The sequence below is a fragment of the Dermacentor variabilis genome, chromosome 4, assembly GCF_050947875.1.
Source record: "Dermacentor variabilis isolate Ectoservices chromosome 4, ASM5094787v1, whole genome shotgun sequence".
NCBI classification, from domain to species: domain Eukaryota; kingdom Metazoa; phylum Arthropoda; class Arachnida; order Ixodida; family Ixodidae; genus Dermacentor; species Dermacentor variabilis.
The window spans coordinates 187,931,569-187,958,499 of record NC_134571.1 but is presented as its reverse complement, the minus strand read 5'-3'; the positions used below and the strand labels follow the sequence as shown (position 1 = coordinate 187,958,499).

General features: G+C 46.6%; 1 protein-coding gene across 1 annotated transcript in view; it reads left to right on the top strand.

The window, feature by feature from the left end:
• The window catches only part of LOC142578103 (uncharacterized), a 136,446-nt gene extending 110,082 nt beyond the window's left edge, over positions 1-26,364 (top strand). Inside the window, exon 5 of the mRNA XM_075687517.1 lies at positions 25,552-26,364. Coding sequence (XP_075543632.1) covers positions 25,552-25,704 — 153 coding nt within the window. The 3' untranslated portion in view covers positions 25,705-26,364. The remainder of the gene's footprint in view (positions 1-25,551) is intronic.
• Positions 26,365-26,931: the final 567 nt, after the last annotated feature.

Genomic DNA, 26,931 nt, shown 5'->3' with positions numbered 1-26,931 from the left:
TATTGCACCCAATATCACTAAAGAATCCTAAGGCTGGCGTTTGGCCGGGGTACTGCTGGGCAGCTGGATCCGTTCGCGAACGTGGTTGGCATCGTGTCTGGCCGCAGCCTCAGCTTTTTCACGGTATCCCGATCTCGGCGAGCAGGCGCAAATCGTCGTTGTAGCTGTCTGGTGTGAAGTGTTCTGAAAACAAAACAAAAGCGTTAGATGAGCGCTACTCCTTCCTGGCCAAATTAATTTCCCAAGCCTTACGCTTGACGGGTTTCTCAGAGAAATTCAAAAACGATACGGAACACTCCTTGCATCGTTCGCTCTGGTACCCCACAGAGCGACATAGGCGCCGATGGGGAATTTTTTCAGCCGGTGCAAGTTGAACAATTCCAATGGCAAGCTGAGCAAAGCAGAAGATACCCGCATGCGCACACAGCTGAAACGCGGGTTCTTCGTGGAATGCTCGCTCAGCTAGCATGCCGCATGAGACGTCACGGCTTGCGAACGTGTCTGTGTTGTCAGACGATTATGGCATTCGAGTGTAATAATATTTGGGGTTTTACGTGCCAAAACCACTTTCTGATTATGAGGCACGCCATAGTGGAGGACTCCGGAAATTTTGACCACCTGGGGTTCTTTAACGTTTAACGTGCACCTAAATCTAGGCACACGGGTGTTTTCGCATTTCGCCCCCTTTGAAATGCGGCCGCCATGGCCGGGATTCGATCCCGCGACCTCGTGCTCAGCAGCCCAACACCATAGCCACTGAGCAACCACGGCGGGTACCGTTCGAGTGTAATATAAAAAATTCATTTACAAATTACGTGCTCAAATGCCCAGCGTGTTCCTGAACGCACAAGGATTACTTCGCACAGTACAGAATATGATCGAAAATTTGGTGTCATGCTTCCTTTGAGGCTTATTACCTTGCTTTCAGTATTGTATAAAATATTCACCAAGATAATTTCCAATAGAATTATGGCAACGCTTGACTTCAATCAACAAAAAGAATAGGCTAGCTTCAGGACTTAGGCTACAATGACTTGCACCCATCTCATCAATCAGGTAATTACAAAATCTGCGGAACACAATCAACCTCTCCATATGGTATTGATAGATTATGAAAAAACATTTGATTTAGTTGAGATACTATTAGTATGGAGGTATGGTGTAATGAAGGAGTGCAGAAGACATGCGTGAATGTCGTGGGAAATATCTACAAAGATTTCACAGCTACATTGGTTCTCCAAAAGAAAAGCAGAAAATTACCTATCAGGACAGGGTTCAGGCAAGGATACGCAATCTTTTAAATGCTATTCACTGCACGCTTAGGAGTATTTCAGCAATTAGGCTGAGCAGGCGTTGAAGTGAGGGTCAACGGCGAGTATCTCAGCAACCTTCAGTTTGCAGATTTTGCAGACGACGTTCTCCTGATTGAGTATAATGATTAAGGATAATGATTGAGACCTTAACCGAGCAACTTAGAGTAATTAGTGTAATTAAAGAGTTTAATTATTATGCACAAGCCAAAAGCAATCTTTAACAGCATGACAAAGAAACAAGAATTCATGATCGCCAGTCAGCCTCTAGACTATGTACAGGAGTACGTCTGTCGAGGTCAATTACTCACAGGCGACCCTTATCAATACAAGAAAACTTACAGTAGAATAAAAATTGACTTAATGTGGCCGGCGTTACCAAATCCTGTCTTGGAGCTTACCACTGTTGCTGAAAATAAAAGTGCAATCATTGCATTCTACTCAGGCTAACATATGGGGATATAAACTCGGACGTTGACAAGGAACCTTGACAACATGATAAGAACCATGCAAAAGGCGATGGAATGAATAAATTAAGCGTAAAGTAAGAAAACAGGAAGAGAGGCTTGGGGATCAGAGAGCAAACGGAGATAGCCTATATTCTAGTTGACATTAACAGAAGAAAGGATGCAGTAACTCCATTGGAGCTGTCTAGGTAGGCCTAAGCATACCTCAATATGTCAGGTTAGCCAGCCTCTACATTTTAGTTAGTCCGCCCCCAAATTTCAAGTTGGCTCGTTCCCAAATTTCAACTTGGACCACCGACAAATTTCACTTGGCACTCCCCCAAATATTAAGTTAGCCCGCCCCAAAGTTTAGTTGGCCCAGCCCCAAATTCAAGTTTGTCCATGGACAAATTTCACTTGGTCCACCCCTAAGTTGAAGTGGGCCCACCTCCAAATTTTAGGTTCGTCCAACGCCAAACTTCAGATTGCTGCATCCCCAGTTTAAATTGGTCCACTGTCAAATTGCAAGTTCGGCCACGCCCAAAGTGCAGGTTGACACAATTGGAACTTTAACTTGGCCCTCTTGCAAATTTCAACGGCCCAACCACATTTTAAGTCAATCTTCTCCCAAATTTCAGTTGGTCTACCTACATGTCCAAATTTCAAGTTAGTTCACCCCTAAGTTCAAGTTCTCCCACCTCCAAATTTGAAATCGCGCCACTCAAAAATTTCAAGTTGGCCCACCAGCAAGTTCAAGTTGGCCAACCTTCAAACTTCATGTCGACCCACCCCAAAATTTCAGCCTGTTGCCATTCAGCAACTTGGCCCAGCAAGTCTTGAAAAGGGTTTGTTAAGTGTGTTGAGCCTGGGAAAACCTTTGCCAGATGATTTGCAGAGCCCAGCAAGGACCTCACTTCCGACGCATCTAGTGTTGGGTCAGGGTGCGATGGCCTTGATCTTGCCTTGGTCGGGGCTAACTCCTGCTGCGGATACTATATGCCACAGGAATGCGAGTTCAGTTCGACGAGAGAGAGAGAGAGGGCTCTTTATTAGAAAAACAGAGAATTTTGCCGGCGCGTATATAACCGCTGGCATGCTACTCTGTATAGGCATGGGGAATGGGATTAAAAGATTCCAGAAGAGAGTGGGAGAAAAAGAGGATAAAAATAAATATGAAATGTCCGAGTGGACCTAATATTAATATTTACAGGTGACATGGCGGGTATATTTAGGCTTTTGTATAGGAAGGATGCAATTTTTAAAGCTTTCCTATTTGACCTATTTCTGTCAGGTATTTGGACAATAAATCCAAAACCCGTCACTGTTTTGAAGGGCCGGGCATTGGACCTAAGATGCTCGGTAACTTTAAGTGTTCGTGCCAAATCATGTCCATTTGGTGGTCAAAAAATTGTCTCTCGTCGCGGTACGCGGGGCACTCTAGTAATATGTGCTCAATTGTCTCTAAGTTCCAACAGTTACCACAGTATGGGTTAGTGGTAAGTCCTATGGGGTACAGATAATTGTTCGTGTATGCCACGTTCAGTCGAAGACGATGGTACAATGTCTCTAAGTGTCGAGGAAGTGGGCGTGGAATTTTTGGTCTCATTCCTGGGTCAATGTAACGTAGGAAGCTATCTTGGTGAAGCGGCAGATTCAAGATGCGGTCTTTTTCTTGATAGGCATAATTTTTTGCCATTTTTGAAGCATCGGCTTTTGTAAAATATGTTCTTTTGAACTTGCAGTATTGGAGTCCATTTCTGGCAGCTTCGTCCGCTCTTTCATTTCCCGAAATGCCGGCACGGCCAGGTATCCACTGGAACTTTATGCAATGCCCAGCAATCTTAGCCCTGTGGTGAAGATAAGCAATGTCAAATGCTGCTGGTTGATTATTGCAACGCTTGTGCCTGTTCCACATACTTTGTAGGGCTGCTTTTGAGTCTGTGAAAACCACCCATGTCTTTGGCGGCTGCTGGCGAAGTACATGCACAAGGGCCTCCTTAATGCCATATAGCTCCGCTGAAGTAGACAATGTCACTCGCTCAAGACGAAACGAGAATCGTTGCCCTGTAGAGGAAACAAAAAGTCCGCATGATGAACGATGTGGAGTTGTAGAGCCATCTGTAAAAATGTGCGTTGCGGCTGCGTATTCTTTGTGCATATATTCTAAAGCTATCTGATAAGTCGCTGCTTGAGGCATTTTCTTTTTCGCACTGATTCCAGGTATATATGGCACGATTTCCAGTGGGGGCCGTGTCCATGGTGAAATGTTTCGCGGCATAATTTGTGATGCCTGAGCAGGAATCGAAATAGATATGCTTCCGACGGCCTGCCCAAAGCTAGATGTAGCACGGGTTCTGGAAATATCCTTTAAAAAGTGAGGCTTCGTATGAATGACGTGGCGGAGGTGTATCCGAAGTGTCTCCTGCGAACATAGCACTTCCAAAGGCAGGCATCCAGCTTCTGCTACAGTCCCTGAGCGGGACGACCCCTTCGGAAGGCCAAGACATACGCGAAGGCAGTTGTTTCGTGCTGCCTCGAGTTTTCTCTTGCTTGTGGGAGATATTTTGTGCAGGATCGGGAGGTAATATCGTAGTGTTCCGTCGACGTAGGCCTTATGGAGGAGCATCATTGATCGACAGTTGCTGCCCCACTGTGATCCGGCTAAAAATCGTAATACGTGCGACGCCGACGAAATCTTCTCACTCAGTTTTTTCTCTTGGGGCGACCATGTGAGGTTCCTATCGATCGTCACTCCAAGAAACCTTTGCGTCTTGACGTATGGAAGGGCACGACCGCCCAACACTAGTGGGTATTTTTTCATACACCTCCGCGTGAAAGCCATGGCAACGCTTTTGTCGGGGGACAATTTCAGACCCCTTGGATTTAGGTAGGCCGATATATTTTCTAGCGCTCTCTGGAGACATTGTTGGGTGGTATTGCGGGAACGCACCGCACTCCAAATGCAGATGTCGTCCGCATACAGTGTGATTTTGACGCCAGGGGGAAGGTTTCTTTTCAGATGGATAAGGACTAAATTAAATAATACCGGGCTTAACACAGCTCCTTGTGGTACTCCCTTCTCGACGGCATAAAGCGCCGTGGGGCCATCCGGGGTACACATGAAAAGTTGGCGTCCTTGAAGATAGTCTTCAATCCATGCGTAGAGCCGTCCTCCAAGACCAAAGGTTTCCAAAGCGTCAAGTATTGCTTTATGATAGACCGAATCATATGCTGCTTTAATGTCTAAAAATAATGCAGTAGGTATGTTTCCAGAGACCACTTCCTCTTCAATTGATGAGACCAAGGAAATTACATTATCAATTGCGGATCTATTTTGTCGGAAGCCATTCATTTCCTCCGGGTAAACTTTTGCAGTTTGCAGGAACCAATTGAGTCGTTTGTAGATAATTTTTTCGAATAGCTTCCCTACGCAGCTAAGCAGAGATATGGGTCTGAAGGAGGCGTAATTTTTTGGCTGCTTTGCTGGTTTCGATATAGGAATGACTTTCGCAAGCTTCCATTCCGTAGGAACCTCCCCAGTTATCCATGAGGCGTTGTAGTACTCCAGAAGGCGTAGGCGAGATGTGTGGCATAGATTTGCGAGCGCTTCATAACTCACGCCATCATGGCCAGGTGATGATCGCTTGTTTACGTCGCCGATTGCTGCCGTGAGCTCTTCGATTGTGAATGGTAATTCGAAGTCAGAAAGGGTAGCTCGAGGTGGACTAGGCTGACGACTTGCAATTTGCCGCAAAGGTTGTGCCCCGTTGGAAAGGAGCCTGCAGTACTGCTCTGCCACTTCTTTCAGGGATGCGCGCTCATGTAATGAGAGGGCGATAAAAGGGTAAAGCTGTTGCGGCTCTTTTCGAATGCCTCTGACGACTCGCCAGATTTTGCTCAGCGGTTGTCGTATGTCCAGTGTCCCACAAAAGTCCCTCCACCTTTTTCGGTCCAGTTTGGTGAGGTAACGTCGTATATGTCTTTGTGCCCGTCGACAAGTTCTGAGGTCTTCGATATTCTTAGTACGTAGAGCCTTCCTTTTGGCACGCCTTCGAATGGCACATAACCTTTCAAATTCCTCGTCGTTTGTTGGTACATTACAATGCTTAGTGGCAGAGCGGGTACTTTGTTTGAGGTAATGAGCTATTGTCGGTATTATTTCTGTATTCGTAGTTGAGGCTGTGATTCCTTTGTATACGGCTGCTGTGTAAGCTTCCCAGTCTACCGACTTCAGTTTCACTTTTCTGGGCGACGTCCGAAAATGAAGGGCAGAGATTAGGATCAGGTAGTGATCACTACCTCGAGTCTCGAAGTCTGTACACCATCCGAACGTAGCGGCCACTTGACTTGATACGAATGTGACGTCAATGCAGCTAACAGTCGTCGGATTTTTCAGGTATGTTATGCTGCCATCGTTCAAGGGCTCTATATTGTATTTTGCAAAAAGCTTCGCCAGCTTGGCACCCCGAGCACATGTATGTGAACTGCCCCAGATCTCGTTATGTGCGTTGAAATCACCACAAATAATATGTGGAGACTGAGTGTTTGTCAACAAGTTTTCCAATCTTTTCACGTCGAAAGGTGATCCTGGTTCCAAGTAGACACCGATCAGGGTAAACACTTTGGATGCAATCACGGTGGTTGCGCAAATATATTCGTTCTTGTCATGTAGTGCTACGTCAATCACAGAGGCAGGTATGTCGTTGCGAAATCCAACGAGCTGTCGGCTAATTCCATTTTGTCGCCTTGAACGATGAAAATAATACCCCGTTATCCTAAAGTGCTCGTTGACGCGAGACTCGGAAATGACTAAAAGAGGGAATCGGTGCACTCGCGTAAGATGCTTAAAGTCTGCTAACTTCCAGCGCAAGCCGCGAACGTTCCACTGAAATATAGTACATGTGCGGAAGTGTTTGTTGGTGGACACCGCTTGTGAGCCGATTGTTGGCGAAGCCTTTGTTGCTACTGCGAAGAATCACGGCTTTGCGCCGTGAAAGAAGACGACACTAGCGGTTCCAAAGCCAGGACAGCCTCTACTTCAGAGATGCTCCTAAACAATGGGCTGGCACGGAGAATAGCCTTGATTGCGGCGAACATCATGGGAATCAGCATACTTAATATCTCATTTGCAGTGCTACCATCTAACAACTTTTCTTGGTTCTTCCTGTTCTTCTGCTGCGACCTTGAGGACACTTGTTGCTGTCGTGGGCTTGAGGTCATATCACTTGAGGGCTTTGATGGATTCGTTGCAGTTGAAGGCCTTTGCTGGTTTTCTTTCACGACTGAGGCGTAGGACTTTTTAAAAGCCGTGTCGCTGCGCTGCACCGTGTCGTGTTGCTTTTGGTTCGTAGATGTATACATCACATCCGGATTCCGCGGTGGTTCACGTCGTTTCCGCACTTTTCCTTCGATTTGCTCCATCGTTCATGCAAGAGTGGCTGATTTCTTTTTAGGACACCCTCCGTATGACGCAGCATGCTCAGCTCCACAGTTTGCACACCGAGGCTGGGAACGTGACGTACACTCCTTATGCGTATGTGGACCAGCGCATATCTTGCAGCGGATGGGGCCTTTACAATATTTCGCTATATGTCCATGTCTTTGACATCTGAAACATTGAGTAGCAGACCCCATGTATTCAGTCACGGGATAACTGCAGAATCCAAGCGACACTCGGTTTGCTAAAGGGTCGTCCTGAGGGAATTCCAGCATGACCGAGCGTCTTCGGGTTTCCGTTACTACGCCATCTTCGTTAGAGACGTAGAAAACTTGCCTTTTAGCAGATATGACTCCTTGTTCGCTCAAATACTCCTTGAGGTCGTCATCTGAGTACTCAACAGGAACGTCCTGTATCCTCCCGTACGTGGCAGAGTAGGAGTATGAAACTCGAGCTTCTACAGGAATACCCGATAGATCTGTCACTGTGAGGAGACGACTGGCTGCAGGAAGGCTGCCATCCTTGTTGAAACGGTGGCTGAGTATCTTTTCTTGGGCTGTTTGACGAAATGAGCACTTGTCTCTTTTCAGGCTCACACCTCTATGTTGCAGCTTCTGTAAAACGCCATAAATTGGTATCGTGTTCTTCAGTTGTCTTTCCTGAGGCAATGATGTCTTGCCGAAAGATCGCGATGACTAGCCCTCTTAGCACTCGGAGCATGTCCCTTGTGTAGACTTCTGGTGCCGTAGGGTTTCAGGCCGGAACACTCAAGAACTGGAGCCTTCCGACTGGTGTGGTAAAAGTTGTGTCTCCGTTAGTCTTTGGCTAGGGGAACGTTCCAGAAGCCTGATCGTGCATCCAAGCGGATGAAAGATGTTCCATGTGCTAGCTTTGCGAGGCACTCGTCGACTATAGACATAAGCTTTCTCCCAAAAGATCTGCTGATGAAGCTAACCATCGTCCATGCCGGGGTGGAGCTCGTCATTTCTTTCCGTATGAGGACCTTCCGGATGACAACCATGTCACGAATCTTTTTTGCTCCTTCTTCATATGTTGTAGAAATGAAAGTAGCACATGCTTAGATTGTCGACTAAGGAGGATTTGGCGTCGTTCTCTGTTTTGATTATGTACTCTGTCTTCATGAGTCCAACCCGTACGATAGCTTGGGGTAATGAGCCACCATAGTCAGAAATTGCGGTCACTTTGGTACGTATATAAGCCAACTCTAGAGGACGTTGCAGGATCCCGAATGGTGTTATGGCTAGTTGACTAAGCACAGCTTCTTTCAATTCTTTGATTAAAAAGACTACTTCATGAATTTGGTTACCGCGTCAGGCGAGTGTTTCTGTAATGTAGCCTACCATGGCGATTGCCATCTAGCCTGGGCCTATTAGCGGCTGTTTTGTTGCCTGTATGGGTCCCACAAAGTTGGCCTTAAACTGAGTGTGCTCATTGTGTGCAATTACTGGCACATTTATGCAGTGTCGCCATTGAAAGTGAAATGCACCTATTTCGCAGCTACAGTTATCCACCACGGTGGCGTTAGTCCTACTGTGACTTTACCTAAATGTAGTTCATCAAGGACAATCAAAGCGCTCTCGGGAGCAAGAAGTTTTAGCCTTTGGCGTCGACGGGCACACGGAAGCGTAGTGGCATTTCTTGCCACAGTGCTTGCGTGTCCTATTGGCCGCGGGTCACTGCGTCTTCGCGTCGTCGCGCTCGCCACCACACGACTTGCAGCGTTCGTCTATCATCTTGGTTATGCGTTGTGGGTGTGAGGACCTGAAGGGGGCATTGATTTCTTTGCGGCTGGTTGTACTACTTTCCTGGTCGCGTGTTTCTCGTCCGTCGAGAACTGGCTGCTCGATGGAGCGTATTTTTTTGTGTTGCAGTATTACGGCCCCTGAATTGCTGCCATTTGGAATCGACTTCTCGACAGTGAATTCAGTGTCAAGCTGCACCCTCTCACTGAGTCTTTCGTCGCACAAGTCAACCACGGTCATATCGCGTATGAATTCGTCCTTTAGAGTTCCGTATTGCCTTTTTCCTATCTTGAAAAGCACTGTAACGAACGTATTGATTCTTTGATGCGGCTCTTGCTTCCGGGAGTTAAATGTCGCTCGCTTTTACATGACATTCTTGTGGGCGGGAAACTGTGGTGTAGCCAGAAATATTGTTCGGGGGGGAGGGGTTCACTTTGCAGCTCGGCCTCCTTCTCATGGAATATTGCGAGGGATCAAAGACATTAAACATTAATAATAACTGCATTGCCATTGCGGAAGGTGCTGCAAACGAATTCTTGAACGCTACGCACTGTAAAGACAAGTAAAATATGTATTTTTTCATAAAAGGATATACTCGTATGTCTCAAAAATTGTGCCCGAAATAACTGATATCAATGCTTCCATGTTTTCTGTGTATTTAATAAGTAAAGCAATTATCACACGAACTTTAGAACTATATCAGTTTGAAACCAGCTAAGCAGTGCATGCCACTGATATGAAAAATGTAAAGGCCATCAAATGAACAAGTTCAGGACAAATATTTTGTTGAAACTTTGTTAGCCTCCCGGCCTTTCTCTCACTTGCATATTTCTCTCTCTCTCTATGTCATTGAACAACCTTGTTTACATTTTCTGCATATACAACAACCGAAGAAAAATCTCAATGACACTGTTTTTTGTTAGAATGTATTGCGCAGGAGCAGCTGTCGTGTATTGTGAGTAATTGCTCCGAAATTAGTGAGCACATATAAAAAGCAGGTATTCTGCAAAGTATACAAGGGCGAGTTCAATTAAAGTGAGCCAATGCGAATATATGACAAATGGGGTACTTTATTTAAAAGTAGTCTCCATGAGCATTTAGAAATTTGTCCCACAGACTAACGAGTCGCGTGATTCCTGTCTCATAAAACTCGTTCGGTTGCTGCTTCAAAAGTCGGTAACTGACTCTTCCACGTCATCGTCCGACACGAATCTGGTTTCGTTGAGGTGTTTTTTCAGATGCGCCAAAATGTGGAAGTCGCAAGGCGACATGTCTGGGCTGTATGGCCGACGTTGCAACGCTTCCCACTTGAAATTTGTCATTTTTGTATTAACCACATCAGCGACGTGGGGACGGCCATTGTCGTGGAGCTAGATGACCCATTCCTCAATTTTCCACGTCGTTCGTTCTTGATTGCGACACGCAGCCAATCCGATGTTTCACAATATTGGAAACGATTGAAAGTCTCTCCAGGTTTAGCAAATTCGATTAATAATGGCCCCTGACGATCGAAAAAAAAGTCCATGACACCTATCCGGCAGAAATGACGGCCTTTGCTTCTCTTAGGAGTGGTGAATTCAAATGTTTCCACTGTAAGCTTTGCCATCGTGTTTCAGGCTAGTAGTAGTGGCACCATGATTCGTCTCCGGTCACAATGGCAGACAAAATGTCCACTCTCATCGTGATACCAGATTAGACGAGTCAAGGCAGCACCGAAACTCTCCATCTTCTGGCGGCGGTTCACAATCTTGGGCATCCATTGCGCACACACACAAGAGCCCATAACCGATATGTTGATGAATTATTGTGTCACCCGAGCCGTGACTGATGTTCACACGCCCTGTCAATTCATCGATGCTTATACTCTTTTCTTGTCTAACCAGCCTTTGGAATTGTCTTGGGGGTGATTGCACGGTGGCTTTGACCCGGTCTTGGATTGTGTTTGTAACTTTCACGCCCTTCTTTGAACCCTTTGCTCCAACGCTTCACAGTAGCCAATGAAATGCAATGTTCACCATGCATGGCAGCCATGCGGCGACTAATTTCTTTTTGGGAAACATGTCCACTTGTCAAAACCCTCACGGCATCACGCTGTTCAACTTTTGGAGTGTCCATTATGTCACACAGCCATGTTCAACCCAGTGTACGAGAGCATTAAAGAACGTTTATTCTCATACTTGCATGTCACTTTTGTAAATGAGAGATGCCTGTGTGCCACGCGCATGCCTCGCAAATAATGGACCCAACCATCATTGCGCAGAGTGGGTTGGCTCACGTTCATTTGACTCGTCCGCATACATTAGAAATGCGACGATACAATAGAATGTGCAAATTCGAAGATACAGCTTGATAAAGGGCAAAAAAGTTCCACTGGAAACAAACTTCACTGCACATATACACAAAACCTCGCAGCAAGTTATTTGAATATGCGTATAATCCTCGAATAAATCTACTTATCTAAGGAAAAGTCGACATATATAATGCGTCAAACAAGGCAAATAAACATGTTGCGCAACCACAGATTCACAGATCACAGCCCCCACTCCCACCACTCCCCCGATATATCGCGCGCGACGGAAGGTAGCGCGCTTCCTCCCCGCTTTTCTCCCTTGCGCACAGAAGACTGGGCCACCATCGTCGGCTCACCCATACCCCCCTCCCCCCCTAACGCTTTCACTAGCACATAAAGTATGCGGCGCGCTGTCACGAGCTTATCGCCCCTGGACTTTATACAGAACATGAGGGCGCCGGCGGCGGCAGGAATGCACCTGAAGTGTCCATATAAGTGCTATTGCAATAATATAGTAAGAGTATCCCGCAACTGAAGTGTCCTGTGGCCCATTACTTTCCGCTACAAAGAAGTAATGAAATCGAACTTTCACCATGAGACAATTCGCTGCGCTGCAACAATGTCTTTTCTTTTTCTTCTGTTGGGCGGTGGGGGGGGGGGGGGAGCGAAAATGAAATAACGCAAAGGAAAGCATGTTGGCTACAATCGAATGCCTACTTTGGGCACCTAGTGTGGCTACCAAAGGGACATCGAAGAAAACGTGAGAAGCTTCGTCCACATACAACCATACGCATACTGCTCGGTATTTTACACCGGCGAGACAAAATTTTCCGGAGAGGTTGCGCTCAAGTGAACGCGTAGCAATCCGTCGAGTCCCCGTAGTGATGGCGGCGAGCAACCATGCATTGTTTCTTTTTCTCGTCTACTAGCCAGAAAGCGTCAAAAACTCTGTCAGGCGAAAATCCACTCGGCCAGATAAAAACCAACGCGCATCGAAGTGCGCCGCGCGGTGGTCGATGCAGCACGAGAAAAACGCATGTGCTCTCGCTGGTTCGGTAGCCCGCGGATAGCGAGAACAAAAAAAAGAAAAAGAAGAGGCACGATGTGTCCTCGCGAATAAAAGTCCAAGTAGAAAAATAAATAAGAACGTAGTTACCTTTGCTGGCTTTAGTGTCTTGATATGTATGCTTTGGCGCAGGTGAAAAAAAAAGTTGGTATTGGTTTCTGTGACCACACAAATAAACTACCACAACGCTTCGTCTCATCGGACCTCGCAGCATGCTTTGTCAACTTGTCTCATAGTGTGTTGATTTGGCTTGTCTCTTTGTTTGCTCCGATGTACGACATGAGAAAAGTCAATGCACCTTTGGCATCAAATGTTTATAACAACATTAAATCCACGTAGTTCTGGAATTGAAAATCTAAAGCACGACTTTGGAAATGTCAATGCACATTTCGCATCAAAAGTTTGAGAACTTTATACCCATAACGTTCCAGAAGTGAAATCCAAGCGCTCCCTAGATTCCGCGGCCTCCGTGAGAAGCCGCGACGAGCCCGCTCGCCATCCAAACGCCTTTGAAACTTGGTGCTCAGATAGAGCTTCTTAGCGTTACGATATCCGACTCCCGGTGCATGGGCGTTGCCGCGAAATCCAGCCCAATTTCGCAATGTTCGCGCTAAAGTGTCTTTTCGAGCACGAAAAGAACATTCTAGACAAAATAGAACATGATTTCCGGCGCCGGGGGTAGCTTTGGTCGGCGGCCCATGACAGCACGAAAAAATTTCGGGAGAGGGGGAGGGGCGGTGCTAGAGCCCCATAAGCCCCTCCTTCCCCCCCCCCCCCCCCCGCCTGGCAGGAAATGCTTTTAAAGAGCTCTCCCCGCGTCGCAATGCGAATCAACCCTTGTGTTAGTCAGTTTCATGGTGATCAGCACGTACTCCGCTTCTACACTTATGACGTAGAGCAATGTTCATTTGCACCGTCTCACTCGGGCAAGTGAGATCGGAGACGAAGTGGCAGTGTCCTGACCTTCGATACCATTTCGATGTGCCATTTCGATTGCCATTTCGATGTTCATTTGCGCCGTCTCACTCAGGCAAGTGAGATCGGAGACGAAGTGGCAATGTCCTGACCTTCGATGCCATCACGCCCAATTTTTAGGATTGCGGAAGTCGAACATTTTCGGCTATTCTGCGCTGAGCGGGTTGAACGCCATTGTGGCGGGAGGGCCGTTGGTGTGTGCTTCTTGTTCGTCGCGAGAGTCGGCATGGCGCCGGATTCGCTGTGCTGCTTAGGTCAAAGTCGCTGTCCTCGTGGGCGTCTTGCTGCCTTGGTTATCCTACGGCTGCTTCCATGTAGTAGTCACGAGTAACGTAGACTGTTTATTGTTATATTATAGACTGGCGAGCTGGTTTACGGGTGAAATGGCGTGGGCCGGTGCGTCTCAGCCAGACTTGTACGTAACAATTTACATGCAATCGATTGCATTATTTTGATAATCTTGTAATAGAACAATTGCACTGGTTACTCGGAAACGCTTGCTGCAATTCAATTACTTTTTTTCAGTAATCGATTACACGTTATCAGTTACTTTCCTGACTGGAAAAGCTGTAACAGGTGACGCAGCTTTGAGAGCTTGAATTTGCCGGGAACTGTTGCAGCATGCTGGAGATCGTGCCCCACAGCAGCCTCGCGGATATGGATGTTTAGACCAGCAAATCTGCGAGTTCAGTACTTGTTTGCTCACTTTAACGGATGCACCAGATGTTGGCCAGCGAATCGAACCGGCGCTGGTATACCTCGATAGCAGCGGTCACTTAGAAAGTATTGCCAGAAAATCACCTATGAACATTTGGCGATGCTTTTGGCGATGCATTTGGCGATCATTTGGCGATGCATTTGGCGAACATTTGGCGATGCATTTGGGACCAGGCGATGCTTCCCAAGAAGAAAACAAAGACAAAAGACAAGCGCACGTGGTGCCATACCTACACAAGTTGTCTCACAATCTGAAGAAAGTTTCCAATGGACATAATATTAATTTGGTTTTCAGTGCCCCGTGTAAGTTGTCCTCGATATGCAATCGCATGAACAAGCGCGAAAGGCACCTGTGCACCACTAATCATAAAACTCGTTTTACTGAGTGCAGGCGCAATGTCATCTATCAAATACCGCTCAGCTGTGGGAAATCTTATATAGGTCAAACGGGACAGTCCTTCAATGAAAGAGCTCGTCAGCACACCACCAACCTAAAGAATGGCTATGGGAGTCATTTAGCTGGACACTGTAACAAGTGTCAATGCACCCCCATATTTGAAAAGGCAAAATTAATAGGGAAAGGAAATAGTAAGAAGGAAAAGGATATAGTAGAGGCCTTTCATATAAGAAAGGAAGGCGAAAAATGTGTAAGCACTCCCTCTCTTGCCTTGTCGGGAAAAGAAATAACATTTTCGGAAGAAAGATTAAAATGTTGATGTGCAGATGTTTTTGCGAATGATGTGCGCATGCCTATGCTGAAGAAGGTATATATGTCCGGTGAATTTCAAGTAAACTTCCAGTTGGCAGTCAGCGCTTCTCTGTGGTATTTGTTTCCTTGTGTACTCGTCTTTTTCGCGCTGTTTCACCTCAGTTCTAAGTATGAACCAACTAGCCTTCATTAAGATCTTATTAATGCAAATTTCTTCTACAATGGGCTCCTTCCTCTCATCACCGGTCTTGCGGGATCCAGCATACGTATGTGTCAACCTCATCGCCATAACTACTTGCCAGTCACGTTCCTTTAGTTACTACCTGAGAAGACGCATCACGCCACCTGAAATCACAGGCCTTTTTGGTCTCGTAGAACCTTCTTGGGGACACGCAAAAAGGATGTGCAAATTACTGAAGTCTGAAAAATGGCGCCAAATACGATTATACAATGATTGGCTGAAAGTACTCGTTGAAGAAAGAAAAGACCCCTGCAAAAAGGACCGAACGCTGCGCGACTACAAGAGACTTGCCGGGCAGTCTACAGTATTCCTGTGGCAACGCACCAGGATTTCCTTACCGAAGCCGCGCACCAGGATCACCAATGCCAACGTAGACACCACGCTTGGGGAGGCTACAATTCCAGTCCAAGTTAGGAGGACCCTCGAAAAAGGCCCGAAATATAGTTTTGAGCGAAAGCTTACTGCTCCACAGCTCCTAACCATGGGTAGAAGCATAGGAGACAGGGCTGAGGATCAAGACCGTGAACGAGTTGTCGGTGAAGCCGTAGACTGCGTCCTAAAACACGCACCGTGTGGAAAATCAGGTACGCCTCCCATAGAGAAAATTGTAAAGAAGCTTGAATGATGAGCTTGAAATACTACAGGCCGATAAAGGAGGCGGTTTTGTTGTTCTGCCTAAAAACCTTATGAATCAGAAATCCATTCAAGCTATTATTAAGAATTTCAAAGCTGTTCCCTTCGACCCGAAAAAGCAAAAGAAGGCCGCCCTGAAGCTACTCAAAGACTTGCACCTAGACTCGTTACGGCAGCTTGTGAACAAAGCGGAGACGGATTTCCTTGATGTTTTCTTCACTTGCAAGACACACTAGCCTGAATACCCTTTCAGGGTTATTGTGTCCGAGAAGACGTCATGGCAATGTCATGTAGGAAAAGTTCTGCAAGGCCATCTCAAGATGTTGCAGATAAATGACCCTTTCCTGGTAAGAAGCTCGGAAGAAGTTATCTCGGCCATTAATGAAGACCTGGGAACCGCACTAACCGCATTTTCAGTAGATGTAGAGGACTTATATTATTCTATGCCGCGAGATGGCTTGATCTGCGCTGTGCGCGATAGGATAGAAGATTTCGGGGAAGTTAATTTTCAGAATTCTGTATGTGTCAACAGCGACAATTTTTTAGCGCTTTTAGACTTTTATCTTCATTCAACTGCTGTTAATTAGGATGGCCAATTCTACATCCAGCGCACTGGCATCTGTATAGGATCAGCCGTCGCCCCTATTTTATGTGACATTTTTTTATCCTCAGTTGACAATGTAATTTCTGCTAAGTTGGTTGACATGTCTGTAACGCGAGTGTTTAGATATGTTGACGACTACTTAATTGTTATGAAGAAAGATTCCTGTACGCATTTTCATGACGCGGTCGAAGAAATTTTGAACTTGTTCATCAACTTATCGGGAGGACTTAAGTTCACGTATGAATTGCCAATTAACGACCGTATGCAGTTTCTAGATATTAACCTCTGTTTTTCTTTGGACAAGCACGTATGCTGGGGATATCATCCCAGATCTAAGAAAACCTTGTTGCGTTACGACAGCGCACACTCTAAATTGATTAAGAGAGGCATAGCAAGAACGTGCATTAAGGGAGCACTTAGTAAGTCATGTGAGCATGAGTGCGATCATGGTTTTTTAAATCAGATATCGCGACTACAGAATGCAGGCTTTCCCAGTTCTGTGAGTACTTCAGTATGCGAAGCCATTTTGCAGAAAGAAAAATGAAGTTCCGATGCTTCCCAATAAGAAAACAAAGACAAAAGACAAGCGCACGTGGTGCCATACCTACACAAGTTGTCTCACAATCTGAAGAAAATTTCCAATAGACATAATATTAATTTGGTTCTCAGTGCCCCGTGTAAGTTGTACTCGATATGCAATCGCATGAACAAGCGCGAAAGGCACCTGTGCACCATTAATCATAAGACTCGTTTTACTGAGTGCAGGCGCAATGTCATCTATCAAATACCGCTTAGCTGTGGGAAATCTTATATAGGTCAAACGGGACAGTGCTTCAATGAAAGAGCTCGTCAGCACAGCACCAACCTAAAGAATGGCTATGGGAGTCATTTACCTGGACACTGTAACAAGTGTCAATGCACCCCGATATTTGAAAAGGCAAAATTAATAGGGAAAGGAAGTAGTAAGAAGGAAAGGGAAATAGTAGAGGCCTTTCATATAAGAAAGGAAGGCGAAAAATGTGTAAGCACTCCCTCTCTTGCCTTGTCGGGAAAAGAAATCACATTTTTGGAAGAAAGATTAAAATGTTGATGTGCAGATGTTTTTGCGACTAATGTGCGCATGCCTATGCTGAAGAAGGTATAAATGTCCGGTGAATTTCAAATAAACTTCCAGTTGGCAGTCAGCGCTTGTCTGTGGTATTTGTTTCCTTGTGTACTCGTCTTTTTCGCGCTGTTTCACCTCAGTTCTAAATGGACATTCTTTTTAGGGTTTTTATTGATCCTCCAGGCAGAGTCTTCTCCATGCACCAGTAACAATCAGGTGCTGTGCTTAATGAAGGCCCAGATCTCACTAACGACAGCCTTGTGCGCAAGATGTCCGTACGTTGTAGTACCGCCCTACTCCTAGCGGGCACATCGAGCTAATTTTTAGTGTTGCTGCTGGTCTTCATAAAAAAACGACGGAAGAAGGCTGACAGCGTTAACGGAAAGCAATTTGTATTGAAGATAAGCTATGTGTGAGGGACTGCGGAAGACGCACTGAAAGTACTCGGCCGGGTCATTATGTTTAGTGCGTGCTTGCAATTTTATTAAAGGTTCGCAGTAAAGTAGCGTAAGAGTAACCGATTACTTTTGAGTAATTTTGAGCCCGTTCACACTAGGCCTACCCGACCCTGGCAAAAGAAGGACATGACTGACGCCGCTGATCGGCCAATTAGTCAGCAGACTGTGTCGTTGAGAGGCACTCCGTCACATTAAGCCGACAACACCGCCGACGCGACTGAGGACAGCGAGTCGGCGCAGTGTGACAGTAGTTTGTGACGCCGTCAACAAAAAACCTGTCTGCAGGAGGCCAATATGATGTTTATTTTGGCTCTCGAGTTCAGTGTAGTTCACTTATGCCCGTAGCAAGATGAAATGGGCCGCTCTTGACTTCGTACAACCCGCACACAAGAAGCGGGAAGCGACGTACATGGCACGGGAAGGGAGAACCTGCTACTAATGCCATCAAAGAGAGCCATTTGCGAAGCGCGGCCCCACATATCAGCTCGTCTCTGGGTGATGCGACGCTGATTATAAGTCAAATGTGTAGGTTTTGAAGCATTTCGACCGTATTTCACGTCGGCGTTCCATGGCTTGGAATGATTTCCACGAGAACGCTGGTTTCCACTGTATTTGAGAGCAAACCACGAACGGCGGAAAATGTAAACAAATGCGCCTTCCGGCGACTTCTGTCGAGCAAAAGACAAGCAAGCACTCATAATGTATCGTCGCTGCGACATTCTAGCTCTTATAATCTCAGAGGCCATGTCTAGCATAAAGATGCCTTTGTTAGGCTTAATGGGCTCAGAAATCGAAAATGTATCTTGGAAACTGCGCCAAGTTGTCGCAAATCGTTTGTTAGGAGCGATAGTATACTAAACAGCGCAGGACGAAGACTTCGTAGCTCCGAAGCGGCCGGCTTCCACCTCGAAGGTGCCGCCATGTTATTTCGTGTATGGCCGATCGTCGCAGTGTGAAAAGAAAATCGCCCGACTCTCTTTCGACGAGTCCGTTACCGTCGACACGGGCGTCCGCGATCAGCCTGGCCTCGGTGCAGTGTGACAGGGCCGCTGACAGGACGGGTCTGCAGATTGAAATCGGTGCCCGGTCGGCCTGGTGCGAAGGAGCCTTAACCTGATACTTGTTTTTTACAGCGAAGCAGTTTATGGCTGCGTTCTCGCAGATTTCATATCCGTGGACATAGACCAACAATTTTTCATACGTAGGCTGGTCCCAAAGACAGTGCAATATTGGGCCGACCCGTGGCGGAGGTGATGCGGGCGTTAAGCACTCCCCATACGTGTGCCGATCCCGAAGATAGTGCAATGCCGGGGCCGACCCGGGGTGGAGGTGCAGTTCGCCATTAACGGGGGCCCACGTTCATAGCTTCGCTGGTCTTCTTTCTTCACAGAGCGCAAGCGCACTGAATTTTTCCTTAACGTGTACAAGTCTGGTACCTGCTCGTCTTCTCCTGGAAATCGTGGTCTTTTCAGCGGTCCGCATGGCTTGCTTGCAGCTTGTGGCGCTGAGTTCACTGGCGCCCACAACACTTTCTTTAGGAAAGTTTGCTGTACAGCTTGGTAAAATCATAACTTGCGGCGATAATCTCACACAGCTATAGATATAGTTTCCCTTGGCACGATATAAGTGTACGTGTGAAACAGACCCAACTAGAGCATTGCACTGCTGTGCTAGGAGACCGAGGTTGAAATACTACCGCCAGGCGTGCTTGAAGAGGAATCTACTCGGCGAGTACCCGACCACCGACAAACCGATCCAGGCGAAACCACAGAGTGACAGGCAAAGAAAGCTGCCCTTTCTTTGCCTGTCAGAATTTTAGAACCTTGTCGAAGATTTTAACGCAAAAGAGACTTACATAATTAGGTAGCGTGCGCGACGCGGATAGTAGTGTGAATTTTGAAACTTGCGCGAGTGATAGCGTTACGCTGGGACATGCGCGATGAATCCCAAAAGTTCGCGCAACACGTGAAACATAATAAACTTTTAGGTACATCAATGTACCTGAAATTCGACACCAGACATTGGTTCCACCCGTCCATAGCTCTAAGCAACCTTGGAAGTTCTCTTCTGTTGGCGCTTCAGCAGTGATGTAGGTTCCCTTTTCAATGTCATCACCTGCCCCCCCCCCTTCTTCAAGAGCACCAGCTTACATCTGGGGAGCAAAAATTAACGACGCAAGTAGCTAAATCCGGCGAACAGATAGTTTAAGGTGCCCTTGGAAAGTTTTGAATTTGCGTGTCAGAAACTAACGCACTGTAAATGAAGAGTGTGCAGCAGTAATATGAACGAGCACAATCGAACAGTCCTGCTTCTACGAACTTGGACGAACGCGGTGAGCAAGGCGTTTCAAACGCTTCATGACCTGCTGCATTGACAGTTTGACCATAAATAGCCCCTCACCGGGCCCCAGTGCAAACTTTCATTATGCACTGAAAGCAATAAAGGTCGTCAAAGCAGCGTTTCACCGAAATAATTTTTGAAGCCTGTATACTCTCGGGGTAGATTAAAAAATAACTATATTGTTACCATTCCGCCAGGTGACGAGCGTCACTGCCAACGAAGACATTTTTTTCCCTGTGCCTCTATCGCCTTCCGAATCAGGGTTCCTTCTTTGCCTTCCCCATGCCACCGAAGCCGATCGCACGTACCGTGGTCTTGACCCCCACCTACCTTTTGGTCGCGTTGCTCCCTACGCAATTCTTGATGAGTCATGGTGAGTCACGAAATACACTCACCGACGACACACGTGAGTCCGACTGTGGCTCTGGTTCAGGCGTGCTTCACAAGAGGGAAGGCGTGCGGTGTTTTATTTCAAATTTCAGCAGTTTCTATTTTTATTTTGGGGGGAAGGATGCAGAGGTTCGCGTAGTGCCCTAAGACTTTGAATCCATGATCATCAGCGCGTCCTGTATAGACTACGCTTGTTTGTTTAAAGTGGCCAAATCTGGTGAGGGGCCCTTGAAGGTAGAAATTCGTGGGGTACAATTTCATGGCAGTCAAAAAAGACGATCAACATGACTGTTTTTATTGCAAAGCATTCTTGCGAACTTCAGGCGTTTCAATTCTTTCTATCTATCTATCTATCTATCTATCTATCTATCTATCTATCTATCTATCTATCTATCTATCTATCTATCTATCTATCTATCTATCTATCTATCTATCTATCTATCTATCTATCTATCTATCTATCTATGTTGCCTCCTGCGTAGTGATGCTGTCATATTCGATACTTCAACTGTGGGTACGTGGGTAAGAGCGTGGCGCACGTGGCTAGTAAACCCTCGCATGCTAACTAATTACATCAAGGCTGCCAGACGGCTATAAGACGGTGGACGGTCTAATGGCCATCGCCGTGGCACAATTGGTAGTGCAACGCACGCCTAACGCGGAGGTTATGGGTTCGGCTCCCCCCAGCGACACGTTATGTTTTCGTTCCCTTTCGTTAGCCTTTCTTTATAATTTTCTGCATTTCAGTTTCAACTGCAGCTAATTTCGTCGGTGCCTTTGTTGGCTTCATTGTCTGTTGGCTTTATATGGACATAATTAACACCTTATGAATTTCGTGAATCAAGCATATAGGTGGCTCTCGCTTAACGATAGGGCTTGTGGTGTTAACGCGTTCGAAGTCCTGCCCTTGCTGCTCTTCGATGCTTCAGATCTCTCGTAGAGGGCTTTCTGGGCGTTTCACGCTATTTTAATGCAGTCATTTGAAGTTGTAGCATGCCTTACAGTGTCGTGAAGGAATAACTAGTTTTTATCACCTTCCAATTTCTTGCAAATAACCGACAGTGCGTGACGTATGTCCCATGTCGAATGCGTTTAGCCATGCGAGATTATGTGAGTTCTCTGATCATTGTAACCAATGGAAAAGCTCAAGACAGAATAAGTTGATTTGTCTGATGACATGCTGCTACGTCTGTAGTTCGTCTAAATACCGCTTAATTTCAGCGGTCTTCTCCTTTCACCGCTGCGGTCTTTGTGCATGGCAAGTTCGGTAGGCGGGCCTGAAGGGTGACGCGTGCGATACAAGCCATCCAGCAGTACAGGTATACACAAGCCATAGAAGCATGCGCGGATAAGTTTCGTGTGCGCCATAGTGCGCCCTTCAGTTGATAGTCCACGTTTGTGTTCTCTGGTTCTGTTTTATTGTATCCCTGTCCGCACGCCTTACCTTCTTTCGTGATGATAGCATTACGTTGTTATATAACGGATCAAATGCAGTCCCTGAGAAAAAATAAGTACGCGTGTCAGCATCCCCCCCCCTAAAAAACATGTTCTAGATGCTGCAAACAAACGCAAGACCGTACCCGTAGTGCCCGAAGCACGCGAAGTAAAGAAAACAAAGGAACAAAGTCCTGAAGTTCGTCAGCGGCCGTCAACAGGCTCAAAACACGCCACGCGAACGACTCCAGGTCGTAAGCAGCACGTGCTGTGATTGCGAAATGCCATCTGGCATGACCTAATAATCTAGTGGGGTAATACGTCGGATGAGCTTGTAGGGCCCGAATTAGCGTCGAAAAAAAAGGTTTCAAGAACATGTTGCAATATACAGTTTTAAGACCTATGATGTTCGCTGGTCAGACCTCTGACAACAAAAGATAGATTTTTTAATTGTATATTGCATTGTGTTTATAGAGCGCAGCTCTTAAGCCCAAACCACACGTATGCTTGTGGACGCGCGCAAACTCACGTCTACGCGCCTTGCGCCTGAAAGGCCTCGCGAGAAATGGCGGTTTGCATCCGCAAAGACACGCGACATTGCGCACTCACTGGGCGCACTCATAGACGCCTTGGCTGACGCCACTTCGTACTCTGTTTTTGGCAGTATTTCAAAATGCTTCTGTATCTATGAACGTAGTTGTCGTATTTTTATAGCTGTTAGATCAGTGCGAAAAGGAAAGAAGAAGCACTTTCTTTCATGATGGAAATCTGCTTCACAGAGAGTTGAATGTAGTGCGCCGTAGCTGTGTATCCAGAATGGCGCCGCGTTTCGGCGCATGCGAGCCGTCCCGTACCGTCTGCGCATGCGTGGACGCGCTGACGTGAGTGTGCGCGCGTCCGCAAGCGTGCGTGTTGTCTGCGCTTTAGTTGACCGTTCCTGCGTCGTCCCTTGGTGCCCTCGTAACCGAGCGAGCGAGCACAACGAAGGTTCAAAGTGCGCCCACGGAGTGCGAATAAAAGGCGGCGATAGAGAAGAGAGCGCGAGGAGCGACGTGGAGGAGGAGCGTACAGCGGAACGATGAGGCAGAAAGCGGAGGAGGAGGGTATGGCGAAAGCGTGACAGCGTAGTGCCGCGCAAGACGGGCTTTGCGGCAACAAAAGCTAGGAGACGGCGCCATAGTAATGCGCGTCGTCTGTTCTCTGGTGACGCTACCGATACCATATGCGGAAACAAACGCGCTGTCTCTCGCCATCCCCCGATTTGCGAGTCAGTCGCCCCACACTTCGCTCCGTTTGCAACGTAACACATGATACAGATTGTGCGCGCCCACCAATATATCGTGAAATAAAAGCACGTATACAGCGGCGCTCAAGTTCCCCATTAAGGAGTATTCGTAATCGTCGGTGATTTTTTTTTAATTTTGAATGGCTTATCTAACGTTAGCTGGGACAAACGGCATAATGGCGTAAAGGCTCATTCATATCGCCGACTGCCAGCGGTCGGACAACGAAGTTGATCGCAAAGGGTCGCTTTCCTCGAAAAGCGACTATTTTGTACCAGGCTGCTGGGTTTTTCAGTCGCGCGACGGTTGCTGCAAAACTGCTGAACAGTTCAGCGGCATCCCGTAAATTATGTGTTTCCATCTGGCATCCTCCTCGCTCGCGCCAAAGTCCACGCCCCACGCCACCAAAGCAGACTCCAGGCCGGTAATTGTTGTATTGCCTTGTGATGCTGCGGCGCAGCAGTTCCAGCAATGTGTCGAATGTACGCAGTATTATTCTCAGGAAGCTAAACAGCAGCAAAAGAGAGCGCTAACATTATGCACCGATTCCTATGTAACGCTAACTAGAAAGTACAACTTACTCTCGATAATACTGTTTTTCATGCGCGCGGAGGTCGTGCAGGAAGCTGCTTGGGTAGAGTGCCACTTATCGCGAACGGAGGCGAGGGCGCACCCGATGTCGTCGCTCTTTTTCGGGGGCTTCCGCGCTCCCACAGCTTACATGCATGACAGACCAGGGACGACGCCTTCCTCTTCGCTTGAATCAGAATCCATAGCTGTTGCCGGAACGCGAAACAGGGAAATGCACGCGAACTCGCGAACTGCGTTGATGACTACAGCTATCGCTGAGAACGATAATCTCCGGGATTGCAACTTGAAGGATGCGCTCAGCCGGGCTCGCCGGTGTGAGCATCGGTCGCCTTTAGCCGCGTTTTGGTCGCCAGTTGCAAATGTTCGCGGACCTCCTCAATTCGCCGATATGATTGTGCCTTAAGAGGTAATTACGCTACCTGAAATCATTACCGCTACGCACTAATGTTCTTCTCACTTGTGGAGTTCCTTTCCTTTTTCTTTTGATATATTTTGCTTTATTCCATTTTTGGGGAATATGAAACAGTATATAGTCAAGCCGAGCAAGATCTGTCTATAAAATTAGCGCTCGGGCTGTAGAATACCTTATTACAGTTACTGACGTGTCAGCAAAAAAAAAGGCCTATTGAAATGGTAAGAACACCTTGTCGGAGCAAACCGGACGCTCGTTTGGTTGACCTACCTGCCTTTCCTCTCTTTGCTATCCTTCTCGCTTATCGGAACTTGTCTCTTCAGCCCTCTCTTTAACGACAGCAAATATTCGCACTCACCTTATCTTACAACTCTGACAACGTCAACTAATTACACACGTATCTATGAAATGTTAAGCCTTCTTCTTTCTTGCGGACTTTTTTTTTTTGTCTAGATCTGCCTTATTCAATTGAAGAGAATCAGAGTGGTTATGTGGTCAGTTCATCTCAGAAATTATTTCTCAACGACTACTACTATTTATATTAGACAGTTACGTGATGATTAATTGCTTCAAAAGTGTTTTCAACATCGCGCCGAAATTTATACGAGTTTAGGCGTTTAATTTGGCAATTTTCCCTTCATTAGACGAAAGAAGTATAGTTCCCGTCTTGTTCGTTGCAAAATGTACATGGGGTTAAATCATGGGATTTTTTTTACAGGCATGACAAGAAAATCGCCACCTCATTTAGTTTAGACAAGGAAGAAACTTGTCAAATATAATTGCTTAACCCTTTGACAGGCTGATACCTCTGAGCTCTGCTTTTCGTTTGAGAAGGATAGCTCCTGAATGCTGTGCACCGAGATTTTCATTCCCTCTTTTAGCAATGGACTAGGGTGAACATATTTGTAGTTCCTTCTGCATGCAGAACTAGTTTATAACAGCTCTGTGTCTGCCGCGAATGCGGTTCTTATTCAAATAGAGCCTAATCGCGTCAGACAAAATAAATAATTCTCGCGTTAAGTGGTATAGCACCGAAAAATTAGAACTCACAAATTCCTCCGAGACATTGAAGCTCAATTTAATTCGGTCGCATTGTAGCGCGAAAATTGCACGATAACACTTCGACACCGGATTAAGTTTCAACTTGAATTCCAACTTGTTATCGAAGCAACGCCCGCTCGGGTAAAATATATTATGCTTCCGTGCTGAGCGCATCATCTTGTATTAAGCTACACGATTTTGCTCATGAAAAGAGAAAAGAACAAACTTGACAGTTCTAGTGGTTTCAGTGCTGCAGTGATGTTGTTGCAAAAGCGAATCCTTAATATACGGTTGATTGATGCGCAGATGACCAGGAGCAAGATGTTTTTCCAGCAGCTAGGCATCCTCAGCACACACATTGTTGGCTGGCTGGCACATGACGTCACGTTCAACTTGGCTCGGGAACAGTGCGGTGGCAAAGCAAACCGGCTCCTCAAGATGCGGGAATTGGCTGCATGATGGCCGCAAGTAACCGTTGATTACTTGAAGGAGCTCAGCCGACACGTCGTTGGAGGGACAAATTGGCCTACTTGTCTCCTGGGCGTATAGCTATTTTTACACCCACGTTTGAGACAATGAACCTTAGTATGTTATTTATCGCCATTTTGCACACGAACTCGTCAAGAATGAATTTGGTGACGAATGAGTTGAGAATTATTTTTTGGTCCAGTATAACAATGTCCGTTCTCGACCATGCCCGTGTACGTGCTATCGTTTATTATTGCATCCTTTGCGCAACTGTTTGCTCGCTATAGCATTGTCGCCAGCCGCCTCGTCATCAAATCGGCAGCTCAGCGCGGACTATACACACAACTACGCTTACTCTAAACGGACGTGCAAGAGTAAAGGTTTGTTCATACTGGGACACTCAGCGTCTATAGCGGCACGGAGCCGAATTCAGCGGTTGCGCATTCCACCGAAATGGCACCCTCTGCGCCAGTCGGTTAGAGTCTAATTTATGACCCCAATTGCACCGGAATCCCTCACCGCGAGCAAATCAGTAAAGATTCAGACCCCTTCCACTATTTCATTATCACTAGTTCTATTTCTACCACTAGTTCATCATCACGGTTATGCAATATTGGTGGAATATAGGTACGAACATATTTATTCTCTTAATCTGTGCTCCCCCCCCCCCCAGCGTGGCTATATAGCTACGCGCGCACATTCGCGTGTCACCTCTGTTATTAAATGTGGCAGTGACGTAAGACGATGAATGGCTCCTACCCCGTTAATCAATGGCCCATATACCCTCGTAAACGCGGCCTCTCCATTACGACGACAGAAGTGAAATTGTACGCTGGAATGATGAGCGGCAACAAAGCCAGCTGTGGAAGGAGCAGACGACGAGCGAACGCGCGAGCAGTGGCACTACCGCGTTTGCACGGTTGGGGCCGAGAATTATTTATTACTCCTTTTTAAATTTCAATACCATCTGTTCTTGCCCTTGTTCCTGGGACCTTTTTGGGTCCTACGTATGACAAGGGTAGTTCAAGGGCGCGTTACAGGTCCCTGAGCCCACAGGGTATGTGCCAGAAAGCTTGGACCCTTTCTGCACAATCACCAGGATCGACCAACATGAGCACTTGCTTTTGTCAACATCTCGCAAACATGTTTTCCCAGATCCTAGCGATAGACAGCTTCACTGTAAAAAAGCAGCAACTTAATCATACCTTGCAGCAACCT